This window comes from Diaporthe citri (genome assembly GCF_014595645.1).
Source record: "Diaporthe citri strain NFHF-8-4 chromosome Unknown scaffold_6, whole genome shotgun sequence".
Classification (NCBI taxonomy): Eukaryota; Fungi; Ascomycota; class Sordariomycetes; order Diaporthales; family Diaporthaceae; genus Diaporthe; species Diaporthe citri.
This window is the reverse complement of record NW_025064851.1, coordinates 3371816-3389584: the sequence shown is the minus strand read 5'-3', so window position 1 is coordinate 3389584 and position 17769 is coordinate 3371816. Positions and strand designations below refer to the sequence as shown.

The 17769-nt window shown below is 53.6% G+C and overlaps 6 protein-coding genes across 6 annotated transcripts; 2 read left to right on the top strand and 4 right to left on the bottom strand.

Annotated features, from left to right (window-relative positions):
* Positions 1 to 249: 249 nt before the first annotated feature.
* On the top strand, positions 250 to 1484 carry INS49_012909 (uncharacterized protein; the record flags this gene model as incomplete). The annotated part of the gene is made up of 3 exons (XM_043173611.1): positions 250 to 519; positions 604 to 1055; positions 1127 to 1484. The coding sequence occupies 3 exons, from the start codon at positions 250 to 252 to the stop codon at positions 1482 to 1484; spliced, it is 1080 nt and encodes a 359-aa protein (XP_043022908.1).
* Positions 1485 to 2366: 882 nt separating this feature from the next.
* On the bottom strand, positions 2367 to 3252 carry INS49_012908 (uncharacterized protein; the record flags this gene model as incomplete). The annotated part of the gene is made up of 2 exons (XM_043173610.1): positions 2367 to 2891; positions 3082 to 3252. 2 exons carry the CDS (start codon positions 3250 to 3252, stop codon positions 2367 to 2369), a joined length of 696 nt encoding a protein of 231 aa, XP_043022907.1.
* A 3427-nt stretch (positions 3253 to 6679) lies between these two features.
* On the bottom strand, positions 6680 to 7294 carry INS49_012907 (uncharacterized protein; the record flags this gene model as incomplete). The annotated part of the gene is made up of 1 exon (XM_043173609.1): positions 6680 to 7294. The coding sequence occupies one exon, from the start codon at positions 7292 to 7294 to the stop codon at positions 6680 to 6682; it is 615 nt and encodes a 204-aa protein (XP_043022906.1).
* A 2234-nt stretch (positions 7295 to 9528) lies between these two features.
* INS49_012906 (uncharacterized protein) lies at positions 9529 to 10622 on the top strand (the record flags this gene model as incomplete). The annotated part of the gene is made up of 2 exons (XM_043173608.1): positions 9529 to 10174; positions 10276 to 10622. 2 exons carry the CDS (start codon positions 9529 to 9531, stop codon positions 10620 to 10622), a joined length of 993 nt encoding a protein of 330 aa, XP_043022905.1.
* Positions 10623 to 10696: 74 nt separating this feature from the next.
* On the bottom strand, positions 10697 to 11273 carry INS49_012905 (uncharacterized protein; the record flags this gene model as incomplete). The annotated part of the gene is made up of 2 exons (XM_043173607.1): positions 10697 to 10709; positions 10837 to 11273. 2 exons carry the CDS (start codon positions 11271 to 11273, stop codon positions 10697 to 10699), a joined length of 450 nt encoding a protein of 149 aa, XP_043022904.1.
* A 1587-nt stretch (positions 11274 to 12860) lies between these two features.
* Positions 12861 to 14515, bottom strand: INS49_012904 (uncharacterized protein; the record flags this gene model as incomplete). Its single annotated transcript, XM_043173606.1, has 5 exons — positions 12861 to 13424; positions 13481 to 13722; positions 13777 to 13972; positions 14098 to 14318; positions 14431 to 14515. The coding sequence occupies 5 exons, from the start codon at positions 14513 to 14515 to the stop codon at positions 12861 to 12863; spliced, it is 1308 nt and encodes a 435-aa protein (XP_043022903.1).
* Between the last annotated feature and the right edge of the window lie 3254 nt (positions 14516 to 17769).

The following is a 17769-nucleotide window of genomic DNA, read 5'->3' as shown; positions in this document are numbered from 1 at the left end:
TCGAGGCACTGCAGGGTTCTTGGGCCTTGGGACCCAGTTGGGACCATGGCTGGCAGGCCGATCGCGTCGAATTTCTTAGCAGGCCGCTGCCTACCAGCCCAGGCGTCTAACTCAAGGGAAACACTAAGGTTGGAAGACACAGCGACGGTCAACGGGATAACTTGCCTGCTGTCGCGTCTACCCCTTTTGGTCCCCCGCACGAAGTCTCTTCTCTCCTCCAACCGCAGGAAGGATTGCAGATCGCCAAAAATGTCTGGTCTCTTTGGTGGCCCGTCCGCTTCGGCAGCGTCTTCCAATACGGTTGGAGACTTGAAGCAGGATGTCGAGGTCCAGCAGCCACCCACCGACGGCATCACAGACCTCTCCTTCAACCCGAACCAAAGCTCCCAGCAGGACTTCCTCACAGTCGCCAGCTGGGATAAGAAAGTCCGTCTCTACGAGGTCACGCCGCAGGGCCAGGCACAACCACGACATGCCTACGACCACGAAGGTCCTGTCTTCAGTGTGGACTGGTTTAAGGTAAGCGCGCACTGCTGCGCAGCCCTCCTCCCTCCCGGCCTGTGGTCTACTTTGTTACGATGCTAACCGATCATCAACTACCAGGATGGCTCGAAAGTCGTCTCCGCATCCGCCGACAAGCAAGTTAAGCTATGCGATCTCGCGACGCAGCAAACGATGCAGGTGGCGGCGCACGAGCAGCCCATCCGTGTGGTGCGCTGCTTTGAGGCCAACGGCACGCCCATGATCGCGACAGGCTCGTGGGACAAGACCGTCAAGTACTGGGACTGCAGGCAAAGCTCCCCGGCAGCTACCCTACAGTGCCAAGAGCGCGTCTACACCATGGACGTGCGTAACAACCTGCTCGTCGTGGGCACCGCCGACCGCTACATCAACGTCGTCAACCTCGCCAGCCCCGACAAGTTCTACAAGACCCTACAGAGCCCCCTCAAGTGGCAGACGCGGGTTGTCAGCTGCTTTGCCGACGCGGCAGGCTTCGCGATCGGCAGTATCGAGGGAAGGTGTGCGATCCAATATGTGGAGGACAAGGACTCCGGGTACGTCAGATGCCACGATGCTTCTCCCTGCATGGGCTTGGTCTCATGGTCACATGCTAACAACCAAACAGCTCCAACTTCTCCTTCAAGTGCCACCGCGACCCACCGCAAGGGAACGTTACCAACGTCTACGCCGTCAACGACATCTCCTTCCACCCCGTCCACGGCACCTTCTCGACGGCCGGCTCGGACGGCACGTTCCACTTCTGGGACAAAGACGCCAAGCACAGACTCAAGGGCTACCCCAACGTCGGCGGCAGCATCACCGCGACCAACTTCAACAAGAACGGCAACATCTTCGCCTACGCCATAAGCTACGACTGGTCCAAGGGCTACCAGGGCAACACACAGACGCAGCCGATCAAGATCATGCTGCACCCTGTGCAGCAGGATGAGTGCAAGCCGAGGCCGAGTGTGAAGAAACGATAGATGACGGTTGAGGAAGGGAACTGAATATGGAAGACAATGGCGCTCGAAATGGACACTGGACTTGCGCCAAAGACTGTACCACTATGGGTGGAAGAGGGCCTGCTGGAAAGCTAAGCATTGACCTGCGCAAGACTTGAGGGGGATCGGGGCAAATTATTGCAACCAAGACAAACTCCGAGAGGTTAGGAGATATTGTCAGGCCTCATACGGGCGGACGGGTGTAGGTTGTGAGGGCGTCGCTCGGGCCCCCTACCAACGGGCATAGTGAGGGCACTCTCTAGTGTGGAGATATCAGGAGAAGTCGACCGCCGAGGACTAACGAAATGCTAGCCTAGAGTCAAGAGCGGACTCCTTTGTCGAATCTGGGGTGACAAGCGGACACGGCCTGAGAGATAGGGAGGGAGCCTCTAGATAGGGGGATAATACTACCAAAAAAAAAAAGTGAATTCCCAACTACTCCGGACAGTCAACGCAGGCCATCAACAAGCTGTTGATTCGAGACTCCGAAATACAATGGAGGATGGAGCTCTGATACCATCAACAGCTCTTGGGTTTTGATTACAATCTTAGGATAGCAAGCAGCATCTCGTAAACAATCTAACGAGTGACCACTGCATCAAAGTCATCAGCCCTTCCTTGGACCACTCATCGTGCCTTTTCCCTTTCTATGAAAATGCCCCAAAAGCAGTAAAAGACATGGAACCACAAAGACACAATCATCGCCTGACGGACCTCGCTGGTCCCGGTCTGTGCCAGTCAGTAATAAGAGCAAAAAACACCGTCATACACCTCGCCATCGCCGAAGCTTGGAGTCCATCGCAGAGCTGGGCGGGCATCCCTCTTGTCGCTTAACACACAACACAAAATGTCCTACAAAACGCTTTACAAGACAGGCTTAGCCTGGCCGTTGGGACCAAGGACGTCCTCCTTGAGCCCGGCCCACAGGTCCTTGAGCATGCCACCGGCATACCTCTCCTCCTGCGCGGCGCCACCACGGCCGCTACCGCCGCCAAAGGCGTGCGCGAAGCTCAGCTCCACGCCGTCGGGGGAGAAGGCCTCGACCTCGGTCAGGGCGGAGACGGCGTTGACGCTGGACGGATCGGCTGCCATGACGACAATCTCCGGGGCGCGCAGCGGGGCGTCGGCGGCCTCGGGCGCGAAGCTGCCCGGCACGGCGGCGCGGTTCGGGGTGAAGTTGTCGGGCAGCAGGGGCACGCGGACGCGGGAGAAGGCGTCGTTGCCCGGGGCGCCGCCGAACAGCTGTTCCCGTGAGGGGAGGACGGCGAAGTCGATGGTCGACACGTCGGCCTGGGCGTAGCGAGGCGCCTGGGTGGTGTGGAAGCCCTGCATCAGGGGGATTACCCTATGAGGATTTGGCGTGGGCCGAGTGTTGGTTGTGAGGGTGCGCTACGGGGTGGGTGTGTTAGTCGGGGATCAGATCGGTGATAGTTCGGTTTCGGTATTGGCCAGGCTGAGATGGGGATAAGGGAAACGGGTCTCGGGGACCGAGTTGGGGGGAAGGGGTTGTGTGTTTGGGTCAAGGCGTGGAGGTCGGACGTGGATGGACTAGGACGAGAGAGAAAACTGCCCGACTCACCTCTGAGGCCGGGACATCTGCTTTTGCAGCAGCATCGAGCTCCTTGCGGACTCGAGCAGATGCTGTCTTGGAGGAGTTGGCGATGAGCCTGCTGGGCGCAGGTGCAGCGGCCGTGGTGCTTATAGATCTCACAAGCTTGGCGATCTCACGGGGAGCTGTGACTCTGGTCATGGTGGCCGCGGTTACGGTGTGAATGAGTGAACAGGCAGGTGGACGATTGTTTATCTAAGGGATACAGCTGGCTGGCCGGCCGACAAGTGGTGACAGCAATTGGAGTGTGATGAGAGAGAGGTACAGTTCAAGCCGTTTAGACAGGATGAGGAGGATCAGAATCGTGAGAGGTTACCGGGACGGGAAGCAGATCTGTATATCTAGGTATGGGACGAGAGCTAATGTGGACTTTACTTTGACGGATGTCCGAGAGCGAGCTTGTTGCTGGCCTGCTGCTGGCTCGCCGATGTGGAATCCCCGGGGAGCCGTTGGACGTGGTTTGATGGGGAATGTCTAGTCAGGCAAGATCAGGTCAGATCCGCATGGGCATGGGAGGGCAGGCTTGCGGGTTGGCAGGAGGAAGTGGTGGTGGTCACTGGCCAGGGAGGAGTCTGGGAGTCTAGATCCAACCTGCCGTGCCTTCTCTTTGTCTCGGCTGGGCTGATCGACGAGCAAGTTGGGGGAGCACAGCAACGTCCGCCCATAGCCATCTGTGCATTGCATCGCTCGGTTGTCGCATCAGCCTCGCTTTCACTCAGCTGCCAGGGGCCATTGGCGCCAAGTCGCTCGTTCTCTTGTACCTGACCTGGATACGGACAGCACCAGAAGCTGGGCTGCAAGCAGTGCAAGCATGGCAGAGCATGGCAAAGCATGGCATGGCATGGCATGAATAGGGGATCGGGGACACAGGGAGCTGAGGTGAATGAAGCCCTCTCAACAACGTTGGAGATCCGTTGAGACAGGGGTGCGGGTGGTAGCGTAGGGGGAGCTCGCATCGCCGGGTGGCATGAGCTCGCCCAGGGCGGCAGGGCGGTCAATAGCTCATTACCCCATGCAGCCTAGCCGGCCAGCCAACAGAATTCCCGACAGAGTCGCTGACCTGCATGTGTAGGGCGGCAGTGACCCGCAAGCCCACACCCACACCACCACCTCGACCAGCCTCAGTCCGGCCATCCTCAGCCCACGTCCAATGGCTGATGATGGTCCATCATGGATGGTTTGTCATTGCATTGCATGGACACCCGGCTGCCTCTGTGTTTCTCTCCCTGACGGTTGACGCGTCAATGCCCCTCGTATCGATCCCGCTCACGACAACAAGCTCTGCCGTATCTCACTTACACCGCCACCAAGTGCTGGTAAGAGATACCTTGTACCTGTATTTGTTGATGCTCTGTTCCGTCCTTGGCTGTCATTTTCCTGTGGCTTGGTTGACAGGGAGGGACTACTGCCACCAGCCCTCCAGACGTCCAGTGCTTGACCCCATGAGTCAAGCCCGCACTTCACAATCTCTCGACTTGCTTCGCGGAATGTCCCGTCCAGGGTCATCGACTAGTTAGTTACTCTCGCTGGGCCACATCTCCCACACCAGTCGACGGCTGCCATCCCCGTGCACGCCAGATTGTCCAGCATAGTTCACGGATCTCAAAAACCAGATATCCATGGCGGCCGCCTCTACGGTCTTGTTCATGGATGGTTCTTGTTTGATACGGAGTCGAACCGTCAGGTGTGCGTATCTAATTAGTCACTCGCCGTGTGTAAGCGCTGTGGTCTACCCAAAAATGGCTCTTAGATCAACATCAGTGATAATGAACGAGATGGATCAATGTTATAATCCTCAAGTGAGGACAACAGCCCATGACATTTGTCACACAATTAACAGATGAATAAGTTCCAGCAGGAAAATGTCAATATTTTTGTGGGTCAATGTCTACTAGTAATGGATAACGTGCAACACACAGTAGCTATGGATGAGTACTATTACGTAGGTAGCTTGCCTGAGGTCGACCGTAATCATATCTAGATGCGTCTGTGAAACTAAAGAAGCACTCAAGTGGACAACAGCCGCCCACAGTACACCTTGATTATTCCAAAGAGAGCCTAGGGAGATAGTTCATGCCATACCAGCCATGCTGGACAGTTTCGGGCTTCTTCGCTAGATGCACACTCATAAGAATATCTACCAATTTCACACCAGTGGCGTAAGACTGTGGCAGTGAATGGGGGTCATATCCTACGTACGTCTTCATAAAGGATATCCTCTGGACGTCTTCTGCAATCAGAATTCTAACCATGCGCCCACTTCTAATACAAATATCGCAGAATTCGCCAGAACTATCGCTGCCTTTCACAAAACCCAGAGTTCCCAAAGCTCATCGGTTTCATTCTTACATCCCTCGTCACGGAAAGTGATAATACTCAAGTGCATACTTCCTATACGAATATATCCGTAACCTACAAGGGGTGAGACCTTTGTCTGAAATGGGATCCAGCAACATCATTGAATTTACCACTAAGGAAAAAAAGAAACCACATTGGAAAGCACAGCAGGGATCAGTAGGCAACAAATCTTCATCCAGACAAATGTCACTGAACTGAGTGCCTGCAGCTACCAGCCAAAATTTCGATCTCATCTCTCCATAAAATTCAAAAGCACCTGAGGTTTTGCAGGGAAACTAGGCCCCAAGATAGACACTGATGTAATGTGCTATAGCCAATATATAAGACTTCAGCATTCCACTCCACAACACATACAAATAATGGCACACTGTAGTTGCTAATAATATATTACTGCCCTTAATCATTAATGGCCATTAATTAGGTTTAGCGTGCCTCAAAAAAGAAGCTCCTGTAAGACTTCCAAAAAGAATCCCAAAATTATGTCCAACCCCTCATTTCCCGTCCCCCTAAAGAAAAAAGAAAACCCAAAAAAAGAAAAAGAAAAAAAAAAAAAACCCAAAAAAGCCCACCAAAAACCAACCGAGAGGCCGAAAAGCATAGCTCCACCTGTCTTGGTCATTCCTAAATTTCTGTGGTCTTCTTTTGGCCAGATCTCGTGCCTGGGAAGATCAAGCCAACTACCGGTGCGGGCCATCATCATCATGAATGGCGAACATTACCGTAGCCAGACGGACAAGGCCCAGAAGCATCGTTCAAATCTGGTGAACCTCCACTTATTTCCCCATTACCACCATATTACCCATACAATCCCATCTGTTGATGCTCTGGTCCTTGATGCTGAGGTAGGGGTTCCTAACTATGACTCGAGATCCGGAACCGGGTCACCGTCATCATCCCTCTTGAGATCCTTTCGACACAGCATGACCATATGCCGGTCGAAAATAAACGTGAGTTCTTGATTTTTTTTCAGAGTACATTTCCTGGGTTTGCTGTGACTGCAACTGTTGCTGGCGCGCCCAGTCCATGCCCTGCAACCTGTGTGTTGGGAATGGAGAGGGGCCGAAGTTCATCAATGGGCCCAGCCAATACTTCTCGAGAAGTTCACTAACATTGTCAGTATATTATGGAAGACCGAGAATAACGTAGGTTGTAAGATATGGATCCAATCCATTAGACGTTGGCGCGGGGATGCGGGAGAGGGCACGTAGACTTACTTGTCCAACTCGCCGTACGGCTCCACAGAATCCATGCGCGTGAGCACGACAGCAGGTGGTACCTTGGCGCCTTCCCAGCTAAATTCAACGTCTCTGCGAAACACTTCCGGGTTCCTGGTGACATCGTAGACGAGGCTGTTTTGGTTGATGTAGTCGGGTAAGCCGTCCCACACAAATGCGGTCGCTCCTAGGTCTCGAAGACGCGCCTTGGTATATTCGCTGAGATAACCCTCACAGACGTACAAACTGACTGCTCCATTCTGTGGGAAATTCAAGCGAATGTATTCCTGAATGTGCCGGGCGATTCCAAGTCGTGTTATGTTGACCCTCTGGGCGGTTTGTTGATCATCGGTCAGAGCCTGACCGTAATAGCTGGCTCGCTGTTCGCTGTGCGTTCCTGGATCTCTCAACCCAAACAAAATAATTTTGTTGATATCCCTCATCCGAAAATTGTACTGATCAAGTACGTATTCAAGTGCCGCTGAGTTGGTCGGATGCTCTTGAGAACCGCTCAATGAATATCTCCATTCATCAGTGTAGTGATGGAGAAATGCCCCGAAAATCTTGGCGGCTGTCATAAAGTCTGGCGGAAGTCTGGTCGGTCCCTGCATAGTGATAATTTGCAAAGGGTTGGAATGTTCTGGCTATACAATGGAGTCAATGAGGTGTTAGTTGGGATCCCGAGAGACGTAAGCTTGCAGATGGATTGATGGATGGTTTCGAGGAGAGCGGGAAGGTGAACAAAGTCAGGGGTTTTTGTAGTGAGAGAAGAGCTCCTGTATGAGAAAGTCCCCTCAGGGAATCACTGTTGCCATCTTCTGACGAAGGCTGGTGTATTTAGAATTGAGTCTCTGGGTCAAAAGCAGTCAGTCACTGAATCAAGCTGACACAGGGTACTTGGCTGCCACAGCACGGGAAACTGTGCCTCCTTCCAAGGCCAGTCTGAGTTGCTTCAAGTCGGTGAGAGTTTGGAAATGGCCGGGTAGCAGACGGTACGCTTTGTCAGTAAGCAACTCTCAAGGCAAAGCACTCACCGAGAGTAAATGACTTTCTTACAACCCTTGTTCTAGTCTTCAATCTGAGGGGATGCTCCATCACTCCGTGTTGTCACCAAACATCATACACACGTGGGTAGGGGTTGTCACAATGACCAAGTCACTACATATCCATACTGGGGCATAGGTAATGACCTCGATGGAGGTCAATGTCAACAAAGTCACAGCCTATAACACTTTTACGTTGTAAATTTTGATACCAGCCCATTGCAGTTGTGCTTATTCTTGGGAAGCTCTCATACTGGCAGCAACATCGGACTATTTGAGATGAAATAGCAGTTACTGTAGCTTGACTATAACAAAATAACCTCATTGGACTGAGCGAAATTGGCAACTATCAGCAGCTCTTTGAAATGCTCTAGAGTCACATACTGTTTGGTATGTCTTGCTGTGTGCATCCTTGCTCCTTTTGAATCAAGAAAAGATATTCACACCTGCAAAAACGGATGGTAGTACATCACCAGCACTCAATACCCATACCCAATTCACAGACCCAACAACTAGCACCCAGCACCCAGCACCCATACGCCTAGCACCCATATACTTAGCACCCCATTAATAATATAAATTAGGCATATAGGTGTTAGGTATGTAAGTATTAGGCATATAGATATTAGGCATGGAAATATATAGCTGTGGTGTTGGTGATGTACTAGTATATTATCCATTTCTATAGGTATGAATATCCATTCGCTTTGAATTACTCTAGAGTTGTAGATAGCGCAAATGGAGTTTGAGAGCTCCTTAATCAAGCTCCTTCAACAAGCCATTCACATGGCAAAGGGGCGATTCACAAGAGAAATTAGCTGTGGAATACCAAGAAGAGATCATTTTAAAACGGCGAGTAGGTAAGTCGCACTTCTGGGCGGAAACGACCCAGCAAATCATACAGAAACCAAAGCCACCATAATACAATGTGTCTATTGAATAGAAAAGAATGCACGAGTTGTTTATTTCTGTAGAAGGGGAGCCTACTTGGGCCTGTTTATATCTGGCCCTCTCGGCCGGAGGTGACGTGCATGGGATGCTGGGCGATATAGCCACTGCTCCAATGGGGTATAAAGGCTTCAGGGAACTGATTCCCTGTCCTCATCAATGTAATGGAAATTAATTCTGCACTATCTCCCAAAAGAAGATGATTGGTTCCATAGGGATGGTAGGTGAAGTCAATGAAGGCCCGGCAGGTGGGTGAATTGTGCTTAGGTACCTAGATCATCTGCCAATTATAAGCGGCTGCCCTGCATCCACTTGCCCAAAAGTACCTCCTCACAGCATCTCAATTTTCTCTTTCTGTGGATGCAAGTACCAAATGATTCTTATGCTAGAGCCTGGAAGGCTAGGGGTAGATTATCCTGTTGCCTTGCAAGGTTGCTGGGTTCTGTGGCTCCACTAACACCAGGCACGACGAAACTACTCGATGTGAAACATTGGCCTCATGTGACTTGTCCCTGCACTCCTCGAATGGTCGTACAAATAAAATGTGTCTTCAACATTGTGACTCTTATGAATCTGTCATTTTTCTACTCCAGGGCCCGGAAACGTGGCGAACACTGCCCCACCGCTTGCACGCTTAGGACACTGTCAGCGTTCCAGGCATCAGCTCCGCATTAAATCCTGCAATGCCCAGAATGAGCTCTCGTAGACTAGCGGGCCGCGAGGCTGAATTATATTTAAGATCAATTGCCCATACCTGCTTCATTTGTTTTCATGTCTTCCAAGATCTTTATAGCCTGATTTTGGACCTCATTCGCATAACACGAAATAGTGTTCACTTTATTCCCGTAGTCACAATGTTTGACTTCCTCAAAGAAAAAGTATACAACAGGTCGGACCCTCGGTCCGACAATGCCAGATCCCATGGCATACCCGAGGGCGAACCAGTCAGGATGCACTATGCATCGCGCGACGTCGCCGTCCCGGAAGATTTCCTCTCCCTCACGGCCCCTCCCCCGGACGCCCAGCCCGTGACCATATCGCCAGTCGACTGGGCCTCGAGCCCGCTCCCGGAGTACAACGGCCTGTTCGCCGTGGTGCTGGAAAACGTGCTCTCGCCGAGCGAGTGCCAGACCCTGATCGACCTCGCCGAGTCGAGCGTCGACGTGTCCCGGATGAACTCGACGGGCGACCACAACCCGTGGAAGCCGGCCATGGTCAACGCCGGGTCCGGGTTTGAGGTGCTCGACAGCGGGTACCGCAACTCAGACCGTATCGTCTGGGACCAGCAGGAGGTCGTCGACCGGATCTGGCGGCGGTGCCTGCAGGGTGAGGCGGCCGAGGCGCTGAGGAAGAGGCTGGACGTGATAGATGGCGACGAGCAGCTCGGGGCCTTCAGGAGAAGGGGCCCCAAGTGGACCGTGGAGAAGCAGAGGTGGGAGTTTAGGCGGCTGAACCAGAGGATGCGGTTTTTGAAGTATGGTGCGGGACAGTTCTTTCGGCGTAAGTCTATTCAACCTGGACACGGGCCCTCTTCATCCATACCGGGAGACAGGAGCTGGAAGCGGGCGACTCGGCATGCGTCAAGGCTAACGAGGCTGCAGCACATTGCGATGGTGCGTTCAGCGAGGAGGTTGATGGGAAGGTCTTCAAGACCTTCTTCACCCTTCACCTGTACCTCAATGACTCCGTGGCCGAAGCTGGGAAGAGCGCTGAATTGGTCGGAGGGGCGACGTCTTTCCTCTCAGGTGACAGCGAGAGGCGGGTCGACGTGGACCCAAAGGCGGGGAGGGTGTTGATCTTCCAGCATCGTCGGCTGTTCCACTGCGGCGACGACGTCGTGAAGGGCACGAAATACACGATGAGGACTGATATCATGTATGAGCTGATTAGGCGGAAGGAGACAGAGGAGAAAGAGGAGCAAGAGGAGAAGGCCACCGAAGATGACTAGGTGTTATGTGAAGATTCCATTTAGGGCCTTCAGGATCTTGCAGTCGCCTTTGTGCCCTCCCTCGTTCCACCCTTTTAGTTGACATTCCTGTACGGGACCATTAGCGATCATCTCTTGCAACTGACGTGAAAAGCCGAACCTCACCTTGCTGCAGTATCCAACCCTCTCACACCCAGTACAGCTTTTCAACCCGTCCTGCCCCTCTCCACCGCACGTCTCACACTTCGCGCCCTTCGCCTTCCCGCCCAGCGCAAGCACCCTCTCCAGGGGTCCGGGGACAGACCTCACGGATCGCGCATCGCTCTTCTCCACCCTCACGAAGCCCCGCTTCCCCTCGTCGGCGGGCTTGGTCCGCCAGGCGTAGGGGATGACGGCGGTGCAGCCCTTCTTGAAGCCCAGCCCCTTTAAGTCGAGGTCATCCCGGCCGAGCCCCTCCCAGACGAGGGCGAAGGGGTTGGCGCCCCGGTCGGTGAGGACGAGGGTTGGCTTGTTGATGGTCATATTGTCCTTGATCTGGGCGACGAGGTACCATGGTCCCTTTCCCGGCGGGAGCGCTGCCACCGACGGCGGTGCTGCCGGGTCTTGCTCTGGGACTGTGAGGAAGGTGGGGAAGAGGGCTATGTCTGTGAAGTCTGGTAAAGGGGCTGCCATCTTGAGTGCTGTGTGTGATGTACAAATGGAAGGGGAAAACGGTAGAAGAAGAAGGAGAAGAAGAGATGTTCGTGAGAATGGTTGGTGGAACACAATTATTGCTCCCGGTGAGACGTGGGTCGGGGTTGAAACAAGCCTGTGCTGGGACGTCTTGCACGAGAGGGATCCGGGCCCTTGGCCAACAAGTTCACCAGCTCCGAGTCGAGCCAACAATATTGTCACACAAAGAGCTCAACGCAATGCCAAATGACAGCAGGTGAAAAGAGTTGTACGAGTTGACAGAATGGTCTTTGTGAGATTCGTGCCGTTGGCGACGGATGATCCCGCAGGCACTCGGGCGAAAACACGCGGGGTTCAGGGGCAAGGGGGCCATCCCAAATCCACTCCGGCGTTACACTTTTGACGTGTACCGAGAAATATTGTACGCTCGGCATAACCATATACAGTCTTTCCAAAGCTGCACGTGTCGCAAGAGTCCAGCGCCAGTGAGATTTCTCAAACTTCTCTCAGATTCCGTACCATTACAACGCATCGCCGAGTCCAACCCCGTGCCCGCCGGCCCGAAGTCTTCAGTGGTTTGACCAACTGCAACGCCGGCACAATCAGGCATGTCGTTTCTCAAAGAACAGAGCTATAGAATGTCACGAATTCGCTGCGTTTTCAGCGGACTTCATGAATCCCATTTAAGAGCAGAAGCACAAAATTCCCACGGGAGTGGAGCACAAACAAGAGACGAAAATGCCCGCCTGACAGCCTGCTTACATCAACGAGGATCCGCCCTCCCAAAAACTCCACCCACGCTTACGACCGCGAGCGTAGATCATCTCGTTCCTCCCACGATGAGTACCCACCTTTTGCAGGTCGGGGCCCCGACCTAGAACTCATAGCTTATTTCAACCTCTATTGGACTTCTCGTACCTGCTTTGCCAGGCAATCGAGCTGTAGGTGAACGTCTGCAGTGACAAACCATCAAGGGTGCCCAGTGAAAGGCTGCATGGACGGCGGACGTCATTTCCTCGTGGGATCCATGTCACATCACACAGACAGCCCTCCCGCCTTGAAACGGCCCTAGGTGACAGCCCATGTGGACGTCGTCAGCAGCTTTCACAAGTCGCTCATCTGATGTTTGAGCGTCGATGACCTCATGGTTCGTGACGGTTTCGACTGCCCAGTGCGGCGAATCAACGAGTCTCACAACGTCTCCTCAGAGTTATGACAATACGATTTACTGTATGCTCTAGCTCATCCCGCAGCTGGCAGCGGGTATGTAGGACCCGCTGCATCTTCCCCCGCGGGCAGAGAGGCCAATTATATGCCACTTTAGCAGAAGCTTGTCCTATGAACAGATCGAGAAGCAAGATATCAACGCCCCTCCCATAGAGATCTTTCCCAGTAGTAATTGTGCAACCCTTCCGTGACGCCGTTGTCCAGCCGCTCTTCACATGGCTTGTGCTCTGAGCACATGCCCGTCGTGGCCCAGTCCTTGTAAACGTCGCCTCATCAAACCATTATCAATTCCAGGCAGCTACCGAGAGCGTAGACCAAGAAACGAATCCAGAACTGCGTGGTTGTGCAGGTCGGGTGTGATTATATGCCTGTCGACATCCATCCAAAGGTGCCCCCGGCAGCGACCAGGACCAGGATTGTGAGGATCGATGCACCGGCCTTGTCGCCAGTGGTTGGCGGTCTCGAGTCTCCCATGAAACTGTCAGACGAAGAACCGGCGTTGTTGTTGCCGACACTTGTGCCACCTGTGGCGTTGGTTACGGGTGCCTCGACTGATGCAACCAGCAGTGAAGAAACAGCGCCCAAGACGTTCATGGACTGCCCAGCGCCTACGCTGCCGTCGAACGAGCCACTGGACCACTGGAACCCGCACTGAGTGCCTGACGTACCCCCTGTGCACTGTTTGATGGCCGCCTGCGTCGAAGTTTCCAAGACATTCATGATCTGGTCGTGCGTGAAGGGTGCAATCTGGGTCATGGTAGCCAACCACCGGTGAACGTAGCCCTTGAAACTCAGCATGTCGGTCGTGCAAGTCATGTGCTCTTCGCAAGCCACTTCGTAGGCTATGTTGTCGGGGAAGAAGACTTTGATGGTGGCGTCAAGGAGTCCCTGCACACGCGACTTCCAGGTCTCGTCTCCGTTCGTCTATACACTTGTCAGCGGCTGGTGGCCACGGCGTTGTGAGGGAGGGATATACGCACGTAATTGTACATGTGAGCGGCACCGAGCAGGAAGACGCCGTTGTTGTAGGAAAACTGAGCCTTGTTTATGTCGGTGCAGTTAGTACCGACATGAGCACCATCGTAAATGTTGTAGTCAGCATCCATGAACCCGACACCTCGAACCCAGTCCCAAGTCTTCTCGGCCCAGTCGGCGTAGGTCTGATTGTTGGTGTAGCGAGCCAGCCGTGCACCGAGGTTGAAGAAGCAGCCGTTCGCAATGCCTGGATGATGTCAGTACGGAATGCAGCCGTGTCCGCCGCGAAAAGGTCACCTACTGTTCTTGTAATCGTATCCGTTATTCGACAGGGGAATCTGCCAGCGCAGACCACCGTTGCAGGTATTGTCATGTCTTATAGGATCTGCTTGTGTGTTGAAGACGGCTTGGGCGAGGGCAAGCCACTGAGGCTCGTCTGAGGGCGGATTGGGGAAGTTGTTTTCGGCGGCAGTCATGGCGGACATGCCCCAGAAGCCCTGTCCACGATGTTAACACTCCGGGTTTGGTAGGAGCGAGGAATGCTCGGGGCAGGACTCGCCTGATCGTCATTACCGAGCGATGCAGTGACGTTTGGGGGCATATAATCTTTATTTGGCCCGACTTGAAAGAGCATGGCATCCGTCACGACATCATTGTAGGTGCTGTCGCCGGTGAAGTGCCAGTAGTCGATCATTGCGCCCCACAGGGCACCGGCCTCCCACCAGTAGTAATCACCGGCAGGAGGAGGCCCGGGCAGGATACCAGGCGTCTGGCCCGAGGTGTTTCCCTTGTAGTAGCTCATGGTGTCATAAGCAAGTGATTTAGCAGTCGTCTTGATGTCGTCTGCGGATGACCTGTCAGAGCGATGCCACAATACCAAGGCGTACCAAGAGCTGGGCGCCAATGTAGCCAAGGCGGGACCTGAGGCGGGATCTGGGGCGGGAGGACCACATACCATTGCTTGCAATGGAATAAGCCGCATTGGCGACAGGAGCAAGGGCAGGAAGCGCCAAAGCGGCGCGCAAGGCGATAGACGGCATTTTTGCGGATCTGGCGATGGCAGAAAACGAGCGACGATGGTAAAAACGCTGGGTCGGGCGACGAAGAGGAGGTTTTGGGCCAGCTGGGCGTGCCGGGAAAGGGGCGAATACGAGGGATTGCGTGGGCTTTGGTCGCGAGTGCTAAACAACCGACGCCTCGTCAGAACGGCACGAGCGGTGCTAAATCGTGCTCATGGAACAGCCGATATGGATGTCGATGAATGCAGTACAGACGATAGCAGAGGCGCAGATCAGAATTGTGGGTCGATGACAACCGTGATGGCCTGGCCTGGGGTGAGGTTGTTGACGTGGTGGAGTCAGGTGTGAGGAGGGCAGAAAAGGAAGGGAGAGGGAGATTGAGGCTTGGAAAGTTGGACAGCCAAGTTACGAGAAAGGGGAACGACAGAGCCACACAGGTGACCAGAGTGCGTAACGGGACGGACGCTTGGATGTAACCAACCTTATTATTTTGGGCGCCACTCTACCCGAAGCGTACCCAGCAACAGCAGGACTCAAGGTTACCAGGAACCTCGGGGGAGGCCAGGGACGGAGGGAAGCTGACTGGGCACAGCAGTGGGCACCAGCCAGTGGCTGAGAATTTACCCCAAGCGCCAAAAAAGCCTGCCCTCCACCAGAGGTCCCTCATTCCAGCCGGCGTCATTTGTCTCGTGCTATCTAATCAGCAAATCACATCAAATCAAAGCGCCGTTGGGCTGTTTGTGCTTCACGTTTCCAAGTTGGCCATCCCTGCACGCTGGGTCCCCCGGCTTTCCCCAGCCGCCTCCCTGCCTCTCCCTGAACACGAAGGACAAACGGCAGAACACTCCGCATTGGGACACTCGCTATGCTCCATCAATCATGTCCATCACTACACTCCTGCCAGACATGCAGGAACCGCCAAGTATATGTATACCAAGCACCGTCAAAACGCTTGGACAAAAGGCCAACCACAGGTCAAGGAGCTAAGGACCTCCACTGTGGGCCCTGCTCACGGTCTGACAGTCTGGGGGTGGGGATGGGTCCATTAAACCCACACATTCCTCCTCCATCTAGGGCTTTCCTGTCCCTTCCGCCAAAACGTCCATGGCCCCTCACTCAACACCCTCGGGCTGATCAGTGCCTCTGTTGCGGCCATCCGTTGTGTCTTTAGTGCCACCCAGGCTTTGGTCGGTAGTCTTGGAGTCTCGAGTCGGCAAACGCAGTGATCTCGCACCCTACTCGGATGGGCGAGGTTTCCAATGAGGGCGCCACGTAGTGGTCCTCACTCCCAGCTTGTGCATTTCTCTCCAAACCATCCATCACCCACCTGCAACCGCCAGACTGGTGGGATTCTTCGGACTCCTGTTGTCCTACCGAACCCGGCCGTATTCGGTTGTGTATCCAGTTCGACGGGATTCAGGGGATCGGGTTGGAGAGCTACACAAGCTTCGTTGCCATGGTATAGCGGTGACAAATGGGAGAACCCCGTTCTCTGCGGCTGAATGGGAGCTCCTTCACCGGAAATTTTCGGCGAGGCTTTTGCCGACGATAGCTTCAGCCCTCAGGTGGTGCTCAGGTGGTGGACTCGTCTCCAGCTACCACAATGACCCTGCCGTGGTCGAAAGAGATGGACCCTTGTTGTCCGACGAAATCCTCCAATTTTCTCCCAGCTCGGGGGGCTTCTGGATAGCTTCCTGGGTAGAAGTAGATTTGGACTCACCGGCCTTCTGAAGGTTGTCTAGAGGCCTGGGATCTTGACCCTGACCCCTTCGTCATCCCAAGACCCAGGCGGGCCACCTGAATCCTCCAAATGCATGCCACGCTCACGTTCTCTAGGGAGCTCGATGTTCACCAGCCAGGGCGATTGGATCCAGTGGAGTTCGTCGTCGTTTCCATTTTCAGAGACGCCTTTTGAGAGAGACCAGACGGCATTGATGAAGAGCGTGTGCTTCAATTTCTGTACGAATTTCTCGTCTTGCATGAGGTCGGCCACTACCGGTTCATGGAGAGCCCTTCCCTCTCTGCATCTGGTAGGCCTCAATGTCGATATCTCGACGGGCTCGCACGATCGAGCCGAAAATATGCTTACAGCCCCGATACCCTTTCGGGCCGGGGTCCAGAATGCCTAACTGCAGCGTTCAAAGTTATTCAGGACATTTGAAACATGTTTTTCTCACGCAAGGAAATGGTCAAAGGGCACAATCTGTCAGTGTCCTACGCCGAAGTTGCACAGGAGCCTTCACTAAGTAGCGAGGCATCCAATGCTTGTGGCAAGGGCACATTTTCAATAGCTAGGCATAGTACAAATAATCTGAGGAGGCTGCTCACCAGCGGACCATGCGATAGATTCTTCAAAAAGGTCTGTCTTGATGCCATCAGCCTCTCATTTGATAGCAGGAAAGGCTGAGGAGGCCAATCTGCATACCAAAGCGTTCAGCACTTTTCTTGCATCTTGCGTACCGTTCCCAAAGTCGTGCCACTCCTGCCTCGGAATCTTCACACAGCCGCTTCAGCAGATGTGCCATTGCTTTTCATCATGCAGGGCTGGAGCGGAGCAGATGCGTCATGTATCTCCTCCTGCATTAGGATGGCTGTGAGCGGATGATTCCGCAAAACCTGAAAGTCGTAAGGCTCATTTATAGTAACCTGTACAAATGTTTTCCAATTACATATTGTTTGGACATGTTAACGGTGCTATGAATTTGTTGGACATTTACAATTTATTGTATATCCTGGTGTGAGCTATGCTGGTCATTTAGACCTGCCATGCTTCTGTGCGCAAGCCGATACGAATTGGGCTTGTGTTCGAACCTCTAACGATAGCCCCCCAACAGCCGTGAATTTGAGTTTTGTCTTCAGTATGTCGCATTTTAGACCATAACCGATTCGCCGGGGACCTGTTGGTCGTCCAGCACGGCCGAACACCGCCTTACGATCAGCACATACTCCGGTACCGAGTTTCACATGCCCGTGACTGCATCGGGGCCCTGTCTGTGTCAATGATTTGACTATTTGCGATACAGAATGGACTACTCCGTGCATGTTTTGAATTCAACTCTATCTGGTCCTCAACGCCGGGCCACATGTCTGCATGACCGTTGAGCCTCAGCGCAGGACAAAGCGAACACTACACGGTGCCCCTGCGAGGTTTCATCTTGGGCAGTTGGCGCAACCCGACGGCATGGCCAAAGAACATTGCTCTGCCTTTGTAAACTTTGGATTTGGTTGTGGCCCAGTATCCATATTTGAAATAACAATTCCAATTCAAGTTGAGC